General features: G+C 30.8%; 1 protein-coding gene across 2 annotated transcripts in view; it reads right to left on the reverse strand.

Annotated features, from left to right (window-relative positions):
• Positions 1–4218: 4218 nt before the first annotated feature.
• Positions 4219–22884, reverse strand: part of LOC106457007 (CTD small phosphatase-like protein 2) — a 52911-nt gene continuing 34245 nt past the window's right edge. For both annotated transcript variants that reach the window (XM_013916394.2, XM_022382815.1), the window contains exons 7-12: positions 22682–22793; positions 20467–20553; positions 18105–18247; positions 13689–13815; positions 12077–12172; positions 4219–7408 (exon numbers count right to left, since the gene is read on the reverse strand). In XM_013916394.2, coding sequence (XP_013771848.1) covers positions 7343–7408; positions 12077–12172; positions 13689–13815; positions 18105–18247; positions 20467–20553; positions 22682–22793 — 631 coding nt within the window. In that variant the 3' untranslated portion in view covers positions 4219–7342. The remainder of the gene's footprint in view (positions 7409–12076; positions 12173–13688; positions 13816–18104; positions 18248–20466; positions 20554–22681; positions 22794–22884) is intronic.

The raw sequence follows: 22884 nt of genomic DNA on the forward strand, positions 1-22884 counted from the left end.
AAAACAACAGAGAGAGTTGTCTTATAAAAAGTAATAAACATTTCTAGTTTTTCTCACGTAAAACTATTTTTTTTTATTTCTGTAAACTCCCAGTGGAACATAAGGCCGTAACAACACCTCACCAACGGAAAGTTGTTGTTGCGGTTACTTGTAGCAGGTTTGGTTTTTACGGGGTGGAGTTGCTAGCCCCGCGCCCAACCCTCCTCCTGGACTTGGGAACAGGCAAAGGCGGAGGTTGGCATGTTTGGTGTGACGGGGATTCGAACCGAACCCACGACCCTCAGATTACGAGTCGAGCGCCCTAACCATGCCTAACTATAGCAAATTAAAATATTGCATGGGAAAGCTGTACAGCTGTTTTTAAATGTAGTATGTTACTATGATGATTCTGTAAGCAAATACAATGTTTACGCAACTTTTACATTAGAAGAAGTACAAGTATTTAATTTCTCTGTGTTTTGTTAGATTAACAGATATTTCGTAATTTTCGTTGTTTTATGAGGACGGTAGGCATTTAGTCTTTCTGTGATCATTGTTATTGTTTTAGCCCGATGGACAGGCACTTAGTTTCTCTGACTTTTTTTTTTATTACACGGACAAGTACTTAGTCTGTATGTGACTGCTCGAGGGCTATCTGTGCTAACCGTCCTTAATTTTGAAGTCATAAACATGAAGAAAGACAGCTAATCAACATTACCGATCGCCAGATCTTGGGCTATTTTTCTCCAACGAATAATGTTTGTTTGTTTGTATTGAATTTCGCGCAAAGCTACACGAGGGCTATCTGCTAGTGTAATCAATTGGATTAGATCAAATGTAGTTTGTTAGATTGGGGTTACAGACTGTTATCATTAATGAACTTTTCAAAAATGTATGTTTCAAACTGTATTGTAAATAGACAATATTTAAACTTAATCAAAAAAGTGTATATTATTTCTGTGCTTGTTTTTGTCATCTGGTAGGAATTTATATAATTTTTTGTCCTGTATCTTTATTTTTCTAAGAAATAGTTAAATGACTCCTGAGTAATAAAGGAAAAATAACGCTATTTACTAAGTTATTTTTGAAAACCTGAAAAAATGCAGATACGTATATTTATGTGATCTACGAATAATGTTTTTATTTTTAATAATCGTAACAACAGGTGGTAGCACAAGTATTTGCTGCAATTAAGAATGAAGAAGTGGGCATTGTTGAGAAGACTGAGAAAAATTGTAATGTTTTGTAAATGCTTTCATTACCACTAGTCAGTTATTGTAAAAGATTTATAATAGTTGGTTTATATGTGACAAAGTGGTATTAAAAAACTTTACAAAATAGTTTTACATATATTATTAAAACTTATTTTAACAATGCTTTATGGGAAATTTGTCACAGACAGAGAAACAGCAGGATATCAAAATTAATGTTATGTAAATATGTAAGGTTTTAATTATGGATGGGATAACCGAAATGAAATTTGAGTTAATACAGTTATTTGATAACATAAAAAGTTAATGACTATAGCAATGATAAACAATTTTCATTATATCTCACTTGTTTGTTCTATTCTGTAGGAAAATATACTGTTATGCACATTAACATATACAGTACCGAAAGACCATGGTTTAGTACAGTTATTTAAAATATATTTTTGATACACTAACTAGCTTTTGACCTTTTTGTTTTTTGGTAATCAACAATAAAAAGTAATATTGTTTTAAATTATTGGTAAAAAAATTGCAAGTTGTAAATGTTAAGTATATAGCTTTATTAATAATCATTCAGTTACAAAAGACTATTGTTACGGCAGCGGAAGTCACGCAACGCTGGGAGCATGCGCGCTGGAGTTTCTCGAAGGATCATGAATTTTCCTAGCAACTCTAGTTTGTTCCAGGCGCTCTCTGTTTTAGTACATAAGCCCGGCAAATAAAGCCAGCGAAAAAAGATAGAATTGCATAGATAGATAGATATAGATAATTGAGTGAAGCGAACAGTAGGCACCGTAAGTAAAGTGTGTGAATCGCTGTGAATTATAGTGTGTGTTTATAAAAGTAGTGAAGTTAAAGTGCCTGTGGAAATTCTGCGTATTACATAGTTGTATCGAGAAAGAATAAACTAGTTTTATTTAAGAAAGGACTTTTATCGCTGAAGTTCCTCGGAAAGAATTTATACCGGAAATTAACAAACGAACAGAGACGTAACACTATTAAAATGAAAGTTGTTTCTATTAATAATAATATTTTATTTTTTATACCTTTTATTAAAGTTACTATTTCACTTGATATACCTAAAATATGCAATATTTTTGTGTGGTTGATTGAGATTGATGATTTAAAAATATATTTCATAACCTTGGCAATCATAGGGCCTAATCTACATGTAGGGTAGTTTTGAAAAACGTTTGAACATTTTTATTTTATTTTCATATATGAACATAAAGTGCTATTCTGGCCGAAACAGTAGATTGAAAAATGCTTTAGAGCAACTTGTATAAAAGATTCTTTCTATAATAGAAATACATAATAACGTACATAATAATTCTTCGTTACTAATATTCTGAAGTTTTTCTAGCAACCATAAATATATGTGATACAAGTTGTAAATAATTTATGTAATACATAAAATAGATAATTGGGAGAGATTATAATTCAAAAGTTTAACTTATGTCTTGTCACCAACAGGCAACAATGCCTTATGGTTCTGTTAAACATTTCCCTGCATATTTTGACAAAATTCAAATCAGAGATGTACGTTAAACTCCATACATTTTAGGTAATGTATTTTAGCATGTGTACGTGTTTAAAATGTAACCATAATTTAGATGAAATGGAAATATATTTGGAAAAATTAAGATATAGTTTTAGCTGTAGATGAGAGCAACAAATATAAAGTAAAGAATTAACCTGTAACCTTAGCCATTTAGTTGTTTTCATCATTAGCTTACAGATAAAATACCAACATAAAACAAAAACTGAAGGGTTGATTTGATGAATATTTACATACTGTGTTTGTACTTAAGCTTATGATGAAATATCAGATCAGTCGGATATGTATGTGTGTGTGTCAATATATATATATATACATTTATGTTTAATGGTTGTATTCTAGAACTGGCTGGTTTATTTAACATCATTACGTAGCTAAAATAAATAAAATATAGCTTCACATTTTTGATTTCTTTACTGAAGCTATTCTAATTGTCAGTACCTACTCTATAAGAATAATTTTAACCTAAAATTTTGGCATAAATTAGGTAACTGCCAGTATTTACAGTTTCTTGGTGTCCACACCAGCCTAACAGTCAATAGAAGCTACTCGTTGAGAGAAACAGTGCTGCCACCTGTAAAACATTGTCAGATGGATTAAAAACTATATTATATGCAACAAACACTTCAACAAAATATGTGTTTGCCAAAAACAAAATTCAGATGGCATGATCTCCACCCATAACATTTATGGTTGGGTGATAAGAATAATATGTGATGGACAGCTTCTATACCTTGAGATCAAATTATGTAAAAACTACATCCTGTATTTCTTAATAAAAGCTCATTATTGTAAGTTTAGTGGTGTCATCTTTCAGAAGCCTTAAACATACAAGTACAGCTGCTGCAACACCAAATCTGATAATTCCTGTTAGACTTTTAATATCTAGAACGTTTGTTAAATGTCTGTAATACATATATATTGTGTGTATTTATCATATATACATAATAGTAGTTAAGCTTGCTGAGGGCAAACTTGTGTACTCAGTTGGGTTTGTTTTGCAATTTCTTTTTTAACCTTTCATACTTTCTTAATATTATGATAACCTTTATTCAGTCAAGGCTGGGGACAATATAAGCAGCTGCATGCTAGAAATATTGTATTTTCAAAGCAGTTTGCTCCAAGTTGTTTTGGTTTCTACAATGGCTTTAAGATGTGCTTTTCCATCTTCACTCTTCCTCTGCTTTTATTTAGTGTGTTATATCTAACTGTAAAATGTATTGAACGAAAGGTTATATCTCCACAGTAGATTATCTTCCTATTATCAGAATCCACAAAAATGGTACTTTTCATAATAATTTGGCTGTTTGTGAGGACAATTCTGGTTAGTTATGAGACAATATATAAGTAGAGTGTCCAGCCACGATGCTGGATATCTCACATAAAATATTGTACTTTAGTAACTTTTATGACCTATGCACAATTTAAAGTTGGACAATTTACTTTTGAAAATAATTCAGCCAGTCACAATTGCCAACAAACATTTATTTCTTTGCAAAATATGTTTGTTTTTTTTGTACACAGGTACAATTCACTGTGCAATGACAAAATCAACATACACCTATGCACAAGGATTATTTTTGGTTTGAACCCTAAGCAGCTTACAGTTGAAGAGTTCCAAAAATAAACCATCTTTAATTTCTGTGTTGGAATATTACTATTCTTTCATCAGCTCACTTACCCTTTTCACTTACTACCTAATTGAAAAAATTGATTAGCCCAATACCTGAAGAGTCGGCTTTACAGAAAACTACTTATTCCCTTACATATTCTAAAAATGCCTTTTAATAAACTAGCTAATCTGTCAACTTCTAATATTATTAATATGCTAACTTCTTTACTACAATGGAGTAATATATACTTTTGACAAAAATATGATTTTCCTTGAATAAAGGATTTTAGTTTGTCTTCAGATAATTTTTTTAAGAATGCATCTCCAAGTTCTCACTCAACATTGATGTACACTGTATATTAATAATCTTGATAAAATTTTTTCTATGATTACTTTAAATGGCTAAAAACACAACAGTTATTCTAAATATCTAAAATGGTAAGTCCACACACAAAGTTCTTTAAACCAACAAGCCATATGTTTAATGCTGAATAAAATAAATTTCATATGCACCATTTCCATTAATATTTTTAGGCTTTTAATAATGACAAAAATCACTGCTTTCTTATGAGCTCTGCACACTAAAATACCATACTTTTCTGAGGAACATTTTTAGCAGTATAAGACAGCAGCTTTTATGGAAAAACAAAATATCCTCCAGCGACTGCTTTGATCCCATTAGTGCTCAAAAGTATAAAATAGCAAGTCTTCTAAAAATGTGGGTAAGAGCTATGTTGAAAGACTGCTTATAAAATGAAATATTTAAACCATTGAGCCAAATTTTACATCTTGAACAAAAGAAACAAATACACACAGTGAAGAAGTTAAAGTATTCTGTAAAACAAATAAATTTGAGGTTTGAATAAAAAATTCTAATATACACTTAATACCTAAGTGATAAGATTTTATATAGAAAAAAAGTAACTTTTCACGACAAACAATTTTTCATAATCTGTTACATACTAAGAAATTTGAATTGTTTGTGCAAAAGCATAGTAGCACTGACTGATAGATATGTTTTTGAGCAAGTTTTACTACACTTTATGTATTTATGATAAATATTCCAGATATATCATAAAAACAGACTCAAATGAATAACAGAAGTTAGTGTCTTAAACAATACTTCCTAAAGAAATATTACATTTAAAAATCAAAAAGATGTCCAGTAATAAAATAGAGAAATAAAAAGTAAAAATATAAATGCATACACACGTTCATGGGAAATTGATGCATTTTCAGCATTGGAAATAGTATAAAATATGTCAGTTTTAAAAATCAAATGTATATATATTAAGATGAAAAAATAAAAATAACATTGTAAATTAATGATATGAACCCAAATGTTAAGCCACATTAAAAAATTGTTTTCCCAAAGGAAAAAAAAAAACACACCAGGTGACCAGTTTTTTTTTTCAGACTTATAATCATCTTTTACCAGGGTTGCCCAAGAAAGTAAAGTAATGCTTATTTGTGCCACCGAGTGCAGCCAAGCATTTGTCATGTATTCATCAGTATTTATTCTAAACAATATTATTGTTGCCAGTTAGAGAAGTAAGGTAGAAGCCATGTATCCCAGCTGCATGTTACAAAACCAGCTGAAAATTTAATAAACATTACCAGAACTTAATGTATAATTTTGCGGTTCATAAAATTATGAATAATACACTACTGACAAACTTAAATGCAGTTTTGGAAAATTAAGTTATTTATGACAATTAAAACAAGAATAGATTTATGCTAACATATCTTGAAAAGACCAAGAGATAGAGGAACACAATGGTTAATGTCACAGTAGTGAGCAACTTTCTTGCATATTTCTTTCTTTATCACTAAAAAATGCTTATTAAAGTACCTGAAATCACAGAATATCATATTTCTTCACCTCATGACATCACAGAAAATATTCTCGTGCTATCTATTAATTAGTGTATTTAAGCAAAATATTGTTCTATAACTGAGTACTTGAACATTTCAAATGGAACAGTTGTGAATTCAAAACACTTCAAGTTCTTTCAGGACTTTATATTTGTACATTTCAAGATAAAAATACTTCTACAGAATGAACAAAGATACATATATCTTATGCCTTAAGGCAATAAAGAGTTCTTTTTTTTTTTGCTGAAAAACTGGCACCTAACTATCTATCTAAACATTTGTTGAAGGAGGTTTTACACTTAGTCACAGTCCAAAGTTGTATATGTACAAATGCTTTTAGTAAGAAAATTTACTTTGTACAAAGACTATTTTTCATAGAATGAGACTGTAGGTATCATAGTATATATTTTAATTACATTGGGATTAAAAAACCTACATGAATTAAAAGATTTTAAAATTTATATACATTTACCATCTTTTGTTGTTGAGGACATTAATCTTGGTTATTTAAAAACACAAAGGTTCAGTGTTACGTTGTGATATTTAAAGATTGTGTGGTTTTATATACTCACCCAACTAGATTATAAGAAGATTCTTAACTGGTCTACAGATCATATCAATTATTATACCAAAATTTGTTAGGTTAAACAGATGACTAAAACCTATAAACACTACCTAAATATATATATATATAGGTATACAAGGCATTCTAAAAGTCAGTTTTTTCCCATCTGGATATCTTCTGTGATGAAAGACTGATCATGAAAATGGTCCAAGTGTTACAAAACCAGTTATTTTTCTACTTCAATGGATTGATTGATCACATATTTATGGTTCTACAGTTTTGCTAGAATGTCAAAAGGTATATTTCATGTATAAATCCTTTTTCATTTGTGCAATTCACCTAAGACAAAATGAAATTCAAACAGTGTCATGTGAACCTAAATACATATGCATTTAAAGATATATGTATGAAAGCAAAGATTTTTTAACACTATCCAACAGAAAGCACCCTTTATCTATTAATAAAACAAAACAGACAACATTGATTCCAAAACAGTGCGATGATATTCTCTCATGAACAGTGGGCTTCTGGTTATGGATGGGTTAATCGGGCGGAAGAAAGCTAGCTAAATGGTACTTGTTACAGATATGTGGCCGAACATCTTGATTCTGAAAACAAAAAAAACAAACCAAATTTAGAAATGTTTTAAGATACTTTAATGTAAGACTTATCCAATGTTTACATGTTTGATTTTCATAGTTATTAAGAATGATTAGTCACCAGGCTAATAAATTTCACAAATGACTTACTTATACAAGATACATTAGTGCCTGAAAATAGCTATCCAAAATACACAAACCTTAAACATGTTCGAAACTAAGGAATGCACAAGTAAACAAGCATGTGTCACAATAACAGTTTTCCATAGCAAGATCTTATAGAACAAATGAAAACATTATTTAGGAGGCTTAACAGAGTAAGAGTAAATTATGTTATGATGGAAGACAGTAATAAATTTTTGCTAATTCATCTCTGCTTTGTCCTCTAAAGAAATTAAATACTTTAGCTACATTTAATAACACTAGTTGTAAAATTCAAACCTGGTATATGAAACAAATACAAAAGTTAGTAAATTGTCCCATTCAGTGCAACCTAGTATTACTTCATGACCAACAAAGAATTTCAAGTGCAGTAATAATTTCTTCCACTTTGAATTACTTTAATGCAACCTAATATTACTTCATGACCAACAAAGAATTTCAAGTGCAGTAATAATTTCTTCCACTTTGAATTACTTTGATGCAAAACTAATGATATATAAAGGTTAGAATATTGATTTACATTTTAATATCAGTTTAGTATTCAATATAATTATTTAACATAATGTTTTATATTTTCTAGTTACCCATGTAAATGTATGTGCTTCTAAGTAACATAACAAGGAAATGTTCGATCTTTTAAGGATTCCATCAACCCCCACCCTTGAGAAAAAGTAAGAACTTAAAGTAAACTTTATTTTTCAGGACATTACCGATTCCTCTGTTAAATTCTTGTAAACTGCTAGCCTCCACCACTATCATTGGCAACTCATTCTTTAAGCCAATCACCCTGGCAGAAAAATAAAACACTTAACTGGTGCTTAGGCAGACTTTTCACAAATCTTAAACTTCTGTCTTCTAGTTCTATTGTTTTCAGAGTATAGCACAATGAAATCCGAGGACTTTATCCTATTGATCTACCAGATAATCTTGTAAACTTCAATAAGATCACCTCTTACCCTTCTTTTCTTAATAGGAAATAAGATCCAAAAACTTAACGTATACCCATAAGATAACCCTTCCATTCCCCAGAATATCATAGTAACTCAGCCACTCTAATCCCTTTCCAATAAGACAATATCCTTTGTTAGATAAGGAGACTAAAACTGTACACAGCATTCCATGTAAGGCCTAATTAATGAATTTTATACAGATAATTACATCTATTTGACTTATAATCAACATGCATATAAATAAACCTAAAATTCTGTTAGACAGTATGTTGGACAAACCCTGACCATCCTTAAAGAACAGCTTAGCAATCATAAATCTTCTATAAAGACTAAAAACAGAGACCCATCCTACTGCTTATGCTTTAACACTTTCATCAGTAACGTGATTCTCACCGAGATTGAAACCAAAAGTCAACAGAGAAACAAAAGAGACCTACTGGATTAGTATTTTAACACGTTCACAACACTGTGCACCACCGGTGGTACAGAGCACCCTTTAGATATAACTGTACCTCATATCTCGAAAGTCCTATATGAAGCATTTATTTTATAAGGATGACTATAATAAAGCCACGCCTTTCATCATGTACTACTTGTGGAGCACGAATGCCATGTTGAAAGGACAACAGAAATAAAACAAATTTATATGATTAAATCACTTTATATTTTCAAATTACATCTAGAGATTGGCATTAAATTTTTCGTTGTGAGTAACTGAAGCAAAAAAACACTAATTGAGACTTTTTTCATAAATAAGAAAACTGTTATGAAGACTGTAATATAATAAGGATAGAACTATTATCATCCACAGTAGGGATTATTTTATTTGATGTCACTTTTTTATACCCATAAAATTGTGAAATATTCATATTTCTTCTAAAAAAACGACAAGATTAAGCTGAAAAAAAAAGGAAAAAATATTAAATATTATGATCATTTGATTATTATTACTTAAATCATAGTGTGCAACCACCAGTGGCACATGACAGCCAAAGCTTAAATGGGTAAAGACAGGACATCATGTACCACCAGTGGTGCACTCAAGAGAAAGTTTCCAATGCAATCATTCTGTCAAAAAACATAACATAAAGCCATAACATTAGCTGTATCTAAGGCAAAGTTCACAATGAGATCTTACGTTCCTATTGCATAATTAGAGAAATCACTTACACTGCAAACATATTAAACATTGTCACCCCATATGGTTGTAGTATTCTTAAGTAAAGAATTATTACACACAGATGAGTCAAACTGCAGTAACTAAAATCTAGCTGGCACTGATGTTTGAATAATAAAGGCAATTCATTTCAGTGTACAAACTAACTCATGATGGAGATGAATTTTAAGATGTAAAAACAAAAACAGGTTAGGTGATGCAATACAAGAAGGAACCAAAAATGTTGTGCATGCTAAAACAGTTGAACATGGAATAATACTGTTTATTTGATTGACTATTGTTTACTAGCTAACCCAACAATAGATGGAGTTGGCTTTGCTGCACAATAAAAAAGACGAATGATCAGACAACCAGGACAAAGCTAACCCAAGTACAAAGACTAAAATACACGTATATCCTGTAAGAGAACAAAGAAGTGATGCTTCTTCAACTTGAATCAATCAAACACACGACTGCAAATTGACCACTCTATATTCTCATGGGAAAGATGAGCTAGCAACACGTGGAAGTCACTTTTCACTAATTTCCAGTCCAACAATACCATAAAGTACGGTTAGTTTCTTATGGAGAAATGTTTCAATCTGAAGGTACAAGCTTACAGTGGTAAAACTGAAGTGTTATAGATAACTAATGTCTGGGAATATTATAGAAAGACTAAAAGGTATGATAACCATGACTACCACATAGTATGAAACTTAACCCCTGTAGTAGTGACTCCTGTCTTTTAACTAAAAATTTTTGAAAAATCTTAGAAAACCCTATTTTGAAACAAATATCTTTACTATTGAATGAATAATGTTTGAACTCTTTATTCTTAATTAAAATTATTTTTTATCTATGTATTATGATTTTCATTTAATATCTACTAATTTCATTTGCTCATTTATACATGTATTATTATTATTGGATTTCATTTCTTAAATTTCTTATTTATATTTCACTCATCCACTTCCTGTTTCATTTAGTGATTTTGTTGTTAAATCTCCCAATTGTTTTGTATATTTTCTTGCACAAACAAATTTTGTATCTCTGAGCTTCCTCCTTGTTTTTCCCATCACATACACAAACAATATTCTTTCATAATTCTTAGAAACGCATGATGTCTCACTTCTGATAAAATGACTACATAACCAGACAACGTTCTTAACAAAGGTCATTTGTCATTTCATCCTTAATGAAGGAAAGTTCGCCTTCCAAAATCACTTGAGTTATTAGGGTTTTTTTCTGATCAAACATTCAAGCTAATTTTTTTAGTTTGTACACCTTTTTTCACAATGAGTTGAAGATATGTACAAACCAGTATTTCGATTTGAATTCTGTATCTTTGCCTCTTGCTATATTATTTTATTGAATATTCAGTTGGTATTATTATTATTATTAATAACTATATGTATATATATACTGAAAAGTTATCTGAATGATATATCTATACTTAATATGCAAAGAAATATTTAATCAGCCTAGTTAAAAACTATAACTGACTGCGACTAGGCCAATATTTTAAATTATTACACTTTAACATTAATTTCAATATAATACTCATGACTACAAACAGAATAAAGTCATAATTATGATATTTCCAAAATTCTGCCCTTGAAAACATAATATACACGCAGTTTTTCAAATAAAACTGTTGGAAGATAGCAATGTTATGAATTTAGATACAGTTTATGAATAATTTTACATTACAGTTAAGATTTAGTATTATGCACTTAAAAGATTATGTACTGATGTGTAATGAAGTAGGCTTGTATAAAATCAAGAAATAAGAAAAATACTATGTATATATATAAAGTATTATTGAGAGTTGACATTAATCATCAATATTGAAGTGCTTAAGAACTTTTGATAAAACTGGAAGAAAAACAAGGGTTAATGACAATAAATGCAAAATGTTACTCATTAATTTGTAACCATTCCTTAGACTCTATCTAGTTGGGTTGAAGCTAGTTTTAAATGGTTATTTGAAATGTCACATTTCATCTTCTATACTGAGGCCTTCTTTAGATCTGACCTTAAGGAGGCTTCAGTCTAGACACCAAAACGTCATCTCCGTTTTATTCAACAGGCAGTTGCAGTCCATTAAAGTTATCAAACCTATATGTTACAGTTGACACACAGTTAAATATTTACATATACAACAACATTAAATGCAACAGCTGAGTTCAGTTAAGTTACCTCTAGGTACTACTGTATGCTAGTCTTTTCAATAAAACTCCTTAAAAAATAAATTTGTGATACTTTTCCCAGAAAACTAGTTATCAACTTACATCAAATAATATTGATAGAAATCTCTAAATGGAAGATATAAAATACAATATTAATATTTGAACCAAAGTTAACATAGCTTGGACACAACTGAGGCTTATATGAAATCAAGTTAGTTACCATAGCAACAAGGCTCTCTAAAAATGGTATCAACTTCAACAATTCTTTGTCATTTCTGTCAACAAACCAGCTTTCTATTGGGATGCCATTTTCAAGCTAGAAGAGAAACGAAAATATTCTTGATTTGATAAAACTGACAGGATAAATTTTACTTCAACAGTTGACTTTTAGTACAAATTTTAATAAGAAAAGCTACTTGTGTACACAGAATTACTTACTCAATGTTTTATATGAAACGTAATTTGCTAACTCTGTGTTTGATAAATATGTAAATTTTCGAGTTTAAATAATTTCTTCCACCGGCAAATGTTTCTTACCATTTTTCATTATTTCCCTTTAATCATGTTTCCCTTCAAAGCTGATTAAAAATGTGTTAGAGTAGATATGTTATAGTAACATCAAGGATCAACCTACTTCATTAACTGTCTTTTTAATTTGCCATTTTAACATCTCTGTTAATTGAAGTCCTTCCACGTCTAGGATAATTTGGCAACATTATATTTCAGCACTGGAAATAGCAACTTTTCTTCTCGGGTTTCTATTTTCCACAGCCCCCTTGATGTTACATGTGAGAGAGAAATGCTAATAACTATTTGTTTCATAATTTTTGTCTTAAGGGCTATAAGTTCAGAGCCATCCTAATTATGAAGAGACAGACAAACTAGAAGGAAGGCAACTAAGCAACAGTACAGGCAGCCAAATCTTGGCTGACCCAATTGTGAGATTTGACCATCAATCTTAAAGCAAAATCATAACCCAAAAATTCAATGTGTTTCTTGCAGCAACAAGTAATGAATCATGGATTCTTTGATTCACAGTCTTGGCACACTAACCACTTAGCCACACCCAGCCTAAATGTGGTTTCTTAAATGTGTGGAAGGTATTATTGTGAACTGACATAACAATTCATCTTACTGTCACCTGTTAGTCAACAGACAGTTTATGTTCCAGCATTAGTGTTAGGTACTTCATGTCGCACTGATATTCTTTGGAATTAATATAAAAAAAATATCTGGTGTTGGCAAAAATAAAAACTACAGATATTATTGTTCTTGTAGCTTTTAGGTCAGTGGTACTTAACTTTTTTTTGCCTGCAACCCCAAATTCTGGCTGTGGGGCTAGCTCAGCAACCCATGCTTTCAAATAGACCCTCTTCGTGCAGTTACTGTTGGACTGTAAAGGAAAGTTCAGACAGCCACTGGAGACCCTTGGTGACCCACTCAAAATGGCTTTCCAACCCAGTTTTGGGTCACAATTCAAGGGTTAAGAACCACTGCTTTAGGTATTTTAAAGAGGATGAAGATACTGTAACACATTACAGAGAAGCAAATAACAAATACATGTAGGACATTACAATAGAACCAGGACAGGATAACACTGAGTCTAAACTTATTTGAGTAGTGTATACAAAATTAACTGCAAACATTATTATAACGTTTCTTATAAATTTCCCTGAAAGTACTGAACTGGAAACATTTCCATTGTGTCAAGTTGTTGTTGATTTTTACAAACATATGTATTTTGTTAAAAAACTTAAATAAATAAAGGGAAATTGTGTTTCAGTATTCAGCATTTTACATTTTAATATTTGGTTAGATATTCTGATTTGTACCTGATAGCCAAAGGCTTGTGGTGAGTTATCCACAATAACAGTCTTTGAGAGATCACGACCTAGGATGCTCAGATCTTTGATATAGTTTCCACTGATGCACACACAATGTTCCCTGAAGAGTCTAAATCTGTTATTCAGAGAGTAAAATAAAAATAAACTTACCATAATACTTTGTTTTTGTAATTTAACCCTAAAATCTGAAGTTTATCGTTAAGAAATTCATGAATTTTTTGATCATCACAGTATTTGGCAAATGATAAAAAAAAAAACACTTAAATTAATTTTCAATGATAATTTAATTAGTACTAGAGCTTTTGAAGAATACAACTGTTGTTCTCATTGGTTCACCTCTCAGAGAGAAATATTCATTTGAAAATAAATTCTTCTTCATTTTGGTGAATGTCCATTGCCATTTGCAAACTAATTTTCCAACAGAAGACATATTTTCAGTGATAAACTAATCAATATACACAGGGTTCTAGTTAACCCAAACTCCTGGGCCCCATATATATATGATAATTTGTCAGGAAAGCATGAGATTTGACCCACCAAGCACCAAATACACGCTTCAAAATGAGTAGGTCAAAGTGTGCATTTTACAACCTTTCACAGAGTTAAATTCAAAATTTAATTAAACTATTTCATTATCAATGTATATGAATAAACTCAGCATCAGAACGTAGATAATAAACCAAAGTTTAGTGTTAAAGTTTTAAGTTCTTAATTTTATAAGGAAATATTTTTAAAAAAATTCTCAATCTCCCCTAGTATGAGAACAGTGACATTTGTTATTCTTGTCTTCCCTCTTCTCTAAATTTTCTACCAACCCTCCAAGACGTACAAACTTTAACATGAATTACTCATTATACTGTCATCGTCACTCAGGCAAAGCATAATTTACATAGCCTTCAATTTTATTTAGTTACACAGCAATAAAATAGAAAATCAGACCCTTCTTGCCATGCCCACCTGTCATATCCTCTCTTTCAGAACTTGCCAATAGTTCTCTCTGACAAATAAGATTATAGTATTTATAACCAATAGAAAGCCAAAGTTTTTCTCTATCAAATGATACATTACATTATGTATTCTGTACAGATAATTGTCTATTTTCCTTCCAGTTCAAACTTTATTCCCACAGAAACACATCGACAAGCTTAGCTGAATTTTTAACAGCTTTTGTCCCAGTTAGAAAACAAGGAAAATTTATATAGTTATGGAACATCGTTTCCTTTTCACATATTATTCTGTGTTCTTTGGTGCATTATTCAATTAGATAAAAATTATTTAATGCACCATAAAAAAGTAGGGTTAAGTTTCACCAACAGTTGACAGCAAAAAAGAATAAAATCCAGGTGAGTACTTTATTTCTTGTTTTTTTTATGCATATTCTCTACTTATTATTATAAAAGTAACTAAAATGTTAGGTTAGATAAAGTAAAATAAATAATAATAATTTTATGAGGTATGCTTGTAATAGTATGTGCATTGTGTAATTTGATACCATAATGTGAGCTGCATGTTCCCCATATGATTTGCAATTTATATGGCATGAATATTAGTTAGACACAGTTCAATAAAACAATAAAATTTAAGTATAAAAAGATGTATACTGTTACAAGCTTTAAGCTACTTAGAATGAACAATTGTGGTTTTCTGTTATAATTTTCAGTCACTCCAGAAAGAAAATAGGGAAAATTTAGTATCATTCCTAATTTTGTATGGTGGTTAAGAGGTTGGTAAAATCAACCGACCTCATATAGAGTTACGGTCGTCAAGAAATTAATGTCACTTTTTTTTAGATGAAAAAAACCCAAACAAGTTATATATCAAAACAAAACATTTATTAAATGAAATAGTCTCCATTCTTATCAATGATGCTTTTCCATCATACAATCAGGTTTTTAATGCCCTGATTAAAGAAATCACTTGGCTTTGAAGCAAAAAAACATGTTGATGTCCTCTTTAACACCTTCCATAATTGCATATGTTTTCCCATTAAGATGGTGTTGCAGTGAAGGAAAAAGATGCTAATCTGATGGTGCCTTATGTGGAGAATATGGTAGGTGGGGGAGAATTTCCCAACCCAACTCCATAATCTTGTCAAATGTGCATTGTCGTGTAGAAGAACACCTTTCCGATTGACAAGTGAAGGGAGTTTCTGATGAAAGGCTTGATTTAAAGATTCCAGTTGCTGACTGCAGATCTCTGCATTGACAGTTCACTGTGGATTAAGTAGTTCAAAATGAATTACTCCTTTGATGTCCCACCAAATGTGGATGAAGTCCAGGTTTTGAGGTCGGAAGTGGTTTTTGTCTAGGACTGAGCCATTGTTTTTGGCATTTAATATTTGCAGAGAGAATCCATTTTTCATCACCTGTGACAATTCTGTCCAAAAATGGTTTACGCTCATTACATGCCAGAAGAGACAAAGCAACATTCACACGTTGGAAATGATGATCATCAGAGAGCTCATGATGCACCCAAACACCTTCTTTCTGGAGTTTTCCCATATTCCTTAGATGTTTACATATTGTTTCATAAGAGACATACAATTTCAGGGCCATTTCACGAGTGTGTTGCCTTGGGTTAGACTCAACAAGCATCTTCAGAGCATCGATATCAATTTCAACAAGTGGGCCCCTACCATCACAGTTTCAAGGCTAAAGTCACCTGAACAAAATTTGCTGAACCACTGTTGACACTTACAAATGTTCAAACATTTCCATAAACTTCTTTGATATTCTTTGTGGCTACAGAGGTGTTGTTTCACTTCTTGTATTCAAACAGCATTATATGCCGAATGTGTGTCTCATTGTGTGCCATCACTATAAGGGATTAGAGTATATTAAACTTTACACATTATATAGGCTACACTAACGTGATGTTTAGGTGGTTCGTTTAACTATTATACGTGATGTATGATTTTTGGGAGGTGGTTAATGAAGGTGTTCCAAAACATAACATTAATTTCTTGAGGACCTAATATTATCCCCCAAAAGCGAATATAAAATTATAAAATATTATCTATTATATGACAGTTTTCATATTCCTTGAGTGATGCACATATTTTAGAGACAAATGACATCAAATGACAACAAGTAGTTTTAATTTTAAAATCTTTAAAGTGTTTCTTTATCTTTTGCTTGAAAATAATTTGTAAGATATCAAATTTAGTAGATGGTACACAAGCAGGTTCTTACAGTAATTTGTTTATAAACAACATGTTAATTGGACTGAAACAAATCATAAAGGAAAACAAGAAATCAAGTAATTACTTTTAAGTGATGATGCCTTAACAACAGAAGAAGATATTTTCATGTTTATTGAATAAGCTGTTCATTTTATCCTATTGCATGTTGTCCTACTTTAGCACATGCTGAGGGTAAGCAATATGTAATGTACATTATAAATAATAGCTTTTCGTTGAGCATGAAAGTTCACTTAACTTCTTTAACACTGATAAAATATTATAAAGAGAAACAACATGCAGTATAAATTGTAAAGTTTTTCATTTATCATTAACCTGATTTTATTAAATTCTACCTATAGGACTCTTGAAAATCTCACTGGGACTCTTGAAAAAAAAAAGTTGAGAGTCCAGGACCCTTCACTGTGAGACCCTAGTGAGAACCCTGATACACTGGGAGAATGTCTGAAAGCCATGTTGGCTCTAGTCTCAGTAGCAAGTGCAAAGTTAGAAGATGTGGTATTTGCTGAAATGCAAATACTGGGGATGCAGTCATAAGAAGGTTCCTCAGCTGTTTCTCTTAAAGTTAAAACAATCAGGATGAGAGATTATCCAAAAAATATTAGAATCCAAATGAAAGAGGAAAAGAAACTGTAAAGTAGAAGGAAAAGTAAGAATAAGATACTTTGTTCTTAATAATAGGTAGGCAAACAATAATTTATAAGCATGAGGTAGAATTTTATTGATGGTGGAACATACTATTACTTGTTGAGTAGTCATTTTCAGTCCCAAAACATTAAAATATTGTGTTCTGAGGCAAATAAAAGTGAACATTTCTATTTAGGTTAATTGTCAAATACCTGTGAGAATCTACACCATTAAACTGTCCATAACTTTACTATCTTTTTAGGAATAAACTAATAATTACAACGAAAACATTTTTTTGGAAATATAGTTACTTTTCTCAACATTTTTGCTTATGAACTTCATGTGGAAAAAACATTTAAAAATTGTTTGTCTATATAATTTATTCATACAGCGTTCAAACCCCTTTAAGTGTACATTATCTAAAACTTTAATTACTGTCTGATATTCTGATTACCTTTTAACCTGTGTTCTTAAAAAAAATCCAATACATGATACAGCATTAAACTAACATCTAAGAATATGATAGCACACAAAAGAAATGAGGTCAGTCGTAAAGAACTATGACTATGTTTCCTTACTTTATTAGTTTTCTGCCAGGGTCTAGTAAATTTAACAGCTTGTCAGCATAAACTTTTTTGGATGCTGTGAATAAAATCACTTCAAAAATCTTGGAAACATGCTCCAAAAACTCCCGAAAAAATGGTCTAGTACGCACATAAACCTTAAAAAGAGGAGAGAAATTAAACATTTTATTAGTAGGTGACAATCTCAGCCAAACAGAAAATTATCAATTATAATCAAATGGAAAGAAACATAAAACTAATGTAGCTACAATTAAACAATTTATATCATTTAGTAAGTCTAAGTAGTTACATAAATTATAAGTCTCTCTTAGTATTTCACTAGTGTTGTGACTAATTAACATGTAGTTTACCCACTCACCTTATCATTATAGGCTAAAAGTAACAAAAATTTGGCTACATTACCTTTACATCATACAGGTATGTTTGTATAAAGCCGTAATGCGTTTGTATAATTTATTATCTTAAGCTCTGTTTTACTAAACTGCAATGAAACGTAATGTTTGGTACGTAAGAAAGAGCTCGAGCAAGTTCAGAAGTGTATAGTTTAGTTCTGTTTACTAGTCACAGGCAAGCAGATGTAAGAAATGTTGCTAGCTTGAACTGAAAGTCTATTTGTTCAACAATTATTACACATTACAAATGTATACGTGTCTATATTCATTATGATTTTTTCAACAATATTACAGAATTAAAAAAATAATAATATGATTTACTAGAGTTTATATGATGCAAATGTAAAATTCATGGGCAGATTAAACAGTCTACATACATGGTGGACTGTTATCCCTGACAAAATGAAAATATGATAATTTATAAAAATATAAAATCTGTGAGCAGGTTATCAATTCACTATTCAGAAAACTTCTCCCTTTTCCATCATACTGAGGAAAAAAGTCCACAAGTTCCAAGTGGATGGTCCAAGTAATTTTGCCGTTTCATCTCTCATGAATAAAACTTTGCATTAAAAATAGCTTTCTAATTCCAGAGAAAAATAACCATGTACGTTAGAAAGTGTTCTAAATACAAAACTTCTAAATACCTCACTTATATTTAATGTGATTGCCAATCAATCAATATCTTGTATATCATAACACTATTTATGCTATATCTTTTTTAAACTTTCTATCAAATAAAAGTAGACTAACAAACTTAAGAGACAAATATCTATATACTACTAAAACTCTGAGATTGTTTGTTTGTGTGTGCTTGTCTGTAATTAAATACAGCAAAAATGGTGCACAATACCACCATATTTGTAATGAAATGAGAATAGAAACAGAATAAAACAAGTTTCTTTAAAATCGAGCCATGGGTTACCGAGTTAGCCCCGTTTTTCAGGTCACTTTTCGTACATTCCATTATTATAAAACTTTGTTTATACAACAATATATGCACAACAGAAAATAAATGATGAGATGAAAATGTGTTATAATGGTGCGTAGAAAGAACAACAATAAAATGGACCTACAATATTATTGACTATTTGCAAATAGTAACTATGGAGGTAATAAAATAAAAATCAAGCCGAGTACAACAACAAAATTTTATAAACGAAAACCTCTTGCCGAGGATTGGGATATTATATTATTTCCCTGTCAATGTTCCCATCTTCAAAACAAGATCTTGAACAATCTATCTATATACTAAAACACTGAGATTATATGTTTGTTTGCTTATTTTCTCAGTCAAAAAATCATTCACACTACCGTTCACACTCTTTACGAAACTTCATCAGGCCACGGGTTACTGAATTAGCGCTGTTTTTCGGGTCACTTTTATGAAAATTTTTAGCATGAGTAATTTTACATCACACTACTGTTCATGCTCTTTACAAAACTTCTTCGTTCAAATCTATTTCCCTGTCAATGTTCCCATTTTCATTAAAAGGTGTAAGATGACAAAAACAAGGTCTTGAAGAATTTCTCAATAATGTGCCTTGGTTATGATAGGTAATTCGAAGAAAAAATAAAATGTTACTGTTTCTTATTTGTAGAAGGTTTAAGAGGAAAGACCACAACATAATGAACTAATTCATCACAATACCTGAAAACTCTGACTTCACTTTTTTGAAAAATGAAATGGTCTTTACTTTTACTCCCGATCAACAATCAAATATCTTTTCTTGAATTATGAATAACATGAATGGATTGAAGTATTTAATTAAATTATCTCAAAATAAACCTTCATTTCGGTGCAAGATTGAAATTAGCTTGAAGTCTTCATAACCTCTGAATAGTGGGTGACCCAATGGGTCATGGGTTGTCTAGTAAAACATTATAATTTTCAGCTTGAAAATATGATTATCTCGAGCATCAATAACAATTCAGATGAAGACAGTGGTTAACACAAAACTGACCTTATAATCTACCTCCTGAAAGGTAACAGGAAAGGTAAAAGTTGCATCTTCAAGTTCTGTCAGGCTGCAATGGACTAATGTCTCATCCTGAAATTATATGTGAACCATTATAGAACTTATAACATTTTAATGTAATTTATAAGTACAATAATTTCAAATCATATCTCACAACTTGTACTTACTCCAGTACATATCTTACATTAATTAATTTATATTTATTTTAAATCAGCTGACATATCTGATGAAGTTAAAACAAAACATAACATCACTGTAAGAAAAGGATTTGAATAAAATGCTTAAATTATTTGTTTTTCTTCAAATATTTGTGCAAGGCTACACAAGAACCATCTATACTGGCCATGCCCAATTTTAAACTGACAGATTACATGGAAAGCAGCTAGTCAATACTCTTCAGCATCCACTGTCAACTCTTGTGTTACTCTAAAGGAATAGTGGGATTTATTTGTCCATAACTCTTATAATGCACCACAGCAACAAAGAGCAGAGCACAACTTTGAGGCAAGAAGACATAAATCATGGGTTCTCACATTACAGTCCGGCATGTTAACCATTTGCCACACCCAGCCCAAATATATAATTATGGATTACTATGATTAGGATGATAGGACTATGTTGAAGAAATCATTTCATAAAGATCAAAGATATCTTGTTTAATTATAAAAAATATTATTCTAACAGCTACTTTTCTTCATAAAATAATATAAATACTTCAGCCATGTTATGGTTTGCTTTTTGAGTGCGAGAGAGAGAGCTCTTAACTTTTTAGAAATAAACTTGCATCTTTATTTATACTCATTGTATTAGTTTGACTTAAAGACATGATCAGGTTAAAAGATCCCTTGGCTAAAAAAAACCCATAGAAAACAAGCAAAACATATCAAGATTCATAAATCATTCAAAAGTGAAGAATTACCTAATTAAGAAGAATAATGAGAGAACTATATTACATTTTTTGTTGTTGTTTTTTCATGGTATGCTCTCAATCCTGCCTAAAGGTCATCTGTAAGCTAGACTTGAATAAAGATTAAAGCTTGCAAGTAAAAAAAAAAAAAACAATAAGCAAAGTGAAAACTCTTTCTATCATTGTGCATCTATTAGGCATACTAACAGTAATTATGGATAAAGACTGAAGAAAATTATCAGTGAAGCCCACAGAATTTAAATGTGTAGAATTCCAAGTCTTTTAATTAAAGATATTTTGGACAGTATCTATGCACATGTAAGAAACTAAGAACAATGCAAAGTTAATCATATGTGCACATGTGGGGGTCAGAGTGTACATGCCACGACCTTTTACAGAATGCCATTCAACACAGTATTATGTATTTGATGTCAAAATTATCAGTTATTCATTTTACCCTAAACTGCTGATTTAGTGAAAGTTCATGGTAGAAAAAGAGTATGTATTATATACAATATACTGGGATACTGAAATAAACTGTAGATATGCATACCTGTGGTCTTAGATGCTATGAAAATGAAATATACAAACTGTATGATGGATACTTATTCTTCACATCAATATCACCTTGCACTCCAACTTGTCATAGTTCAAGTAAGACTGATGTTGTCAATTCACTTACATATATTGACTATAAATACTTATATCTCACATCCAATTTTGTTCATGTACAATTTAATATAAGCTTGCCACATTTCATGTAGTTGCATGTAGTACGTTTGGAATTATAAACAACATTCAGTCCCCATTGAACCAACCCTGTGCATGTGCAATGAAATGTAACAAAATATTTTATCACAAGAACAAACTATAATGGGACCTTTAAAATACTTAAAAGTAGACCCACATTGTAAAAGCACAAAAGATTATTTTGTGGTAGAAAGGAAAAAGGTCATGAAAAATGATAATTAGAGTTTAATTAACTCCAATGAAAAAGATTAGTTAAACTAAAGTTTAGATAATGATGAATTAGTCAAGAAAGATAACAGAAAAATAATAGATGCTAACTTTTAAACCTATACGAGAAACCTGATTTCTAGTATTGTAAGTCCCAAGATTTGTTGCTGAGCCATTGGGTGGCAAGTAATTTATGTGCTTGTGTAAAGATATGCAAATAAAAAAAGAAAAACATTATTCAAGTGACTAAAGCTAAGTGATGAAAATATATAAAATCACGTAGCAGATATTAATTTTGATTACTTATCTAAGACTTTCTTTAAGTTACATACTTACCAAGTCTAACACAAGGGAAAATTCAGGGCTACTTCTAGTTTTCAGTGGCAAGGCTGGACATCTGGCAAGCATTTCTGAGGTGAGTGGAGGCAGATGTTTGATAAAGTAATATCTGAAGAATTTGAAATTGTATTAAGTATGTCATATAAATGTGGGCCACCCCCACAAAATTAATTGAACAAAATGGATAAAACAGTGTTCAA

The sequence above is a fragment of the Limulus polyphemus genome, unplaced genomic scaffold (genome assembly GCF_000517525.1).
Source record: "Limulus polyphemus unplaced genomic scaffold, Limulus_polyphemus-2.1.2 Scaffold280, whole genome shotgun sequence".
NCBI classification, from domain to species: Eukaryota; Metazoa; Arthropoda; class Merostomata; order Xiphosura; family Limulidae; genus Limulus; species Limulus polyphemus.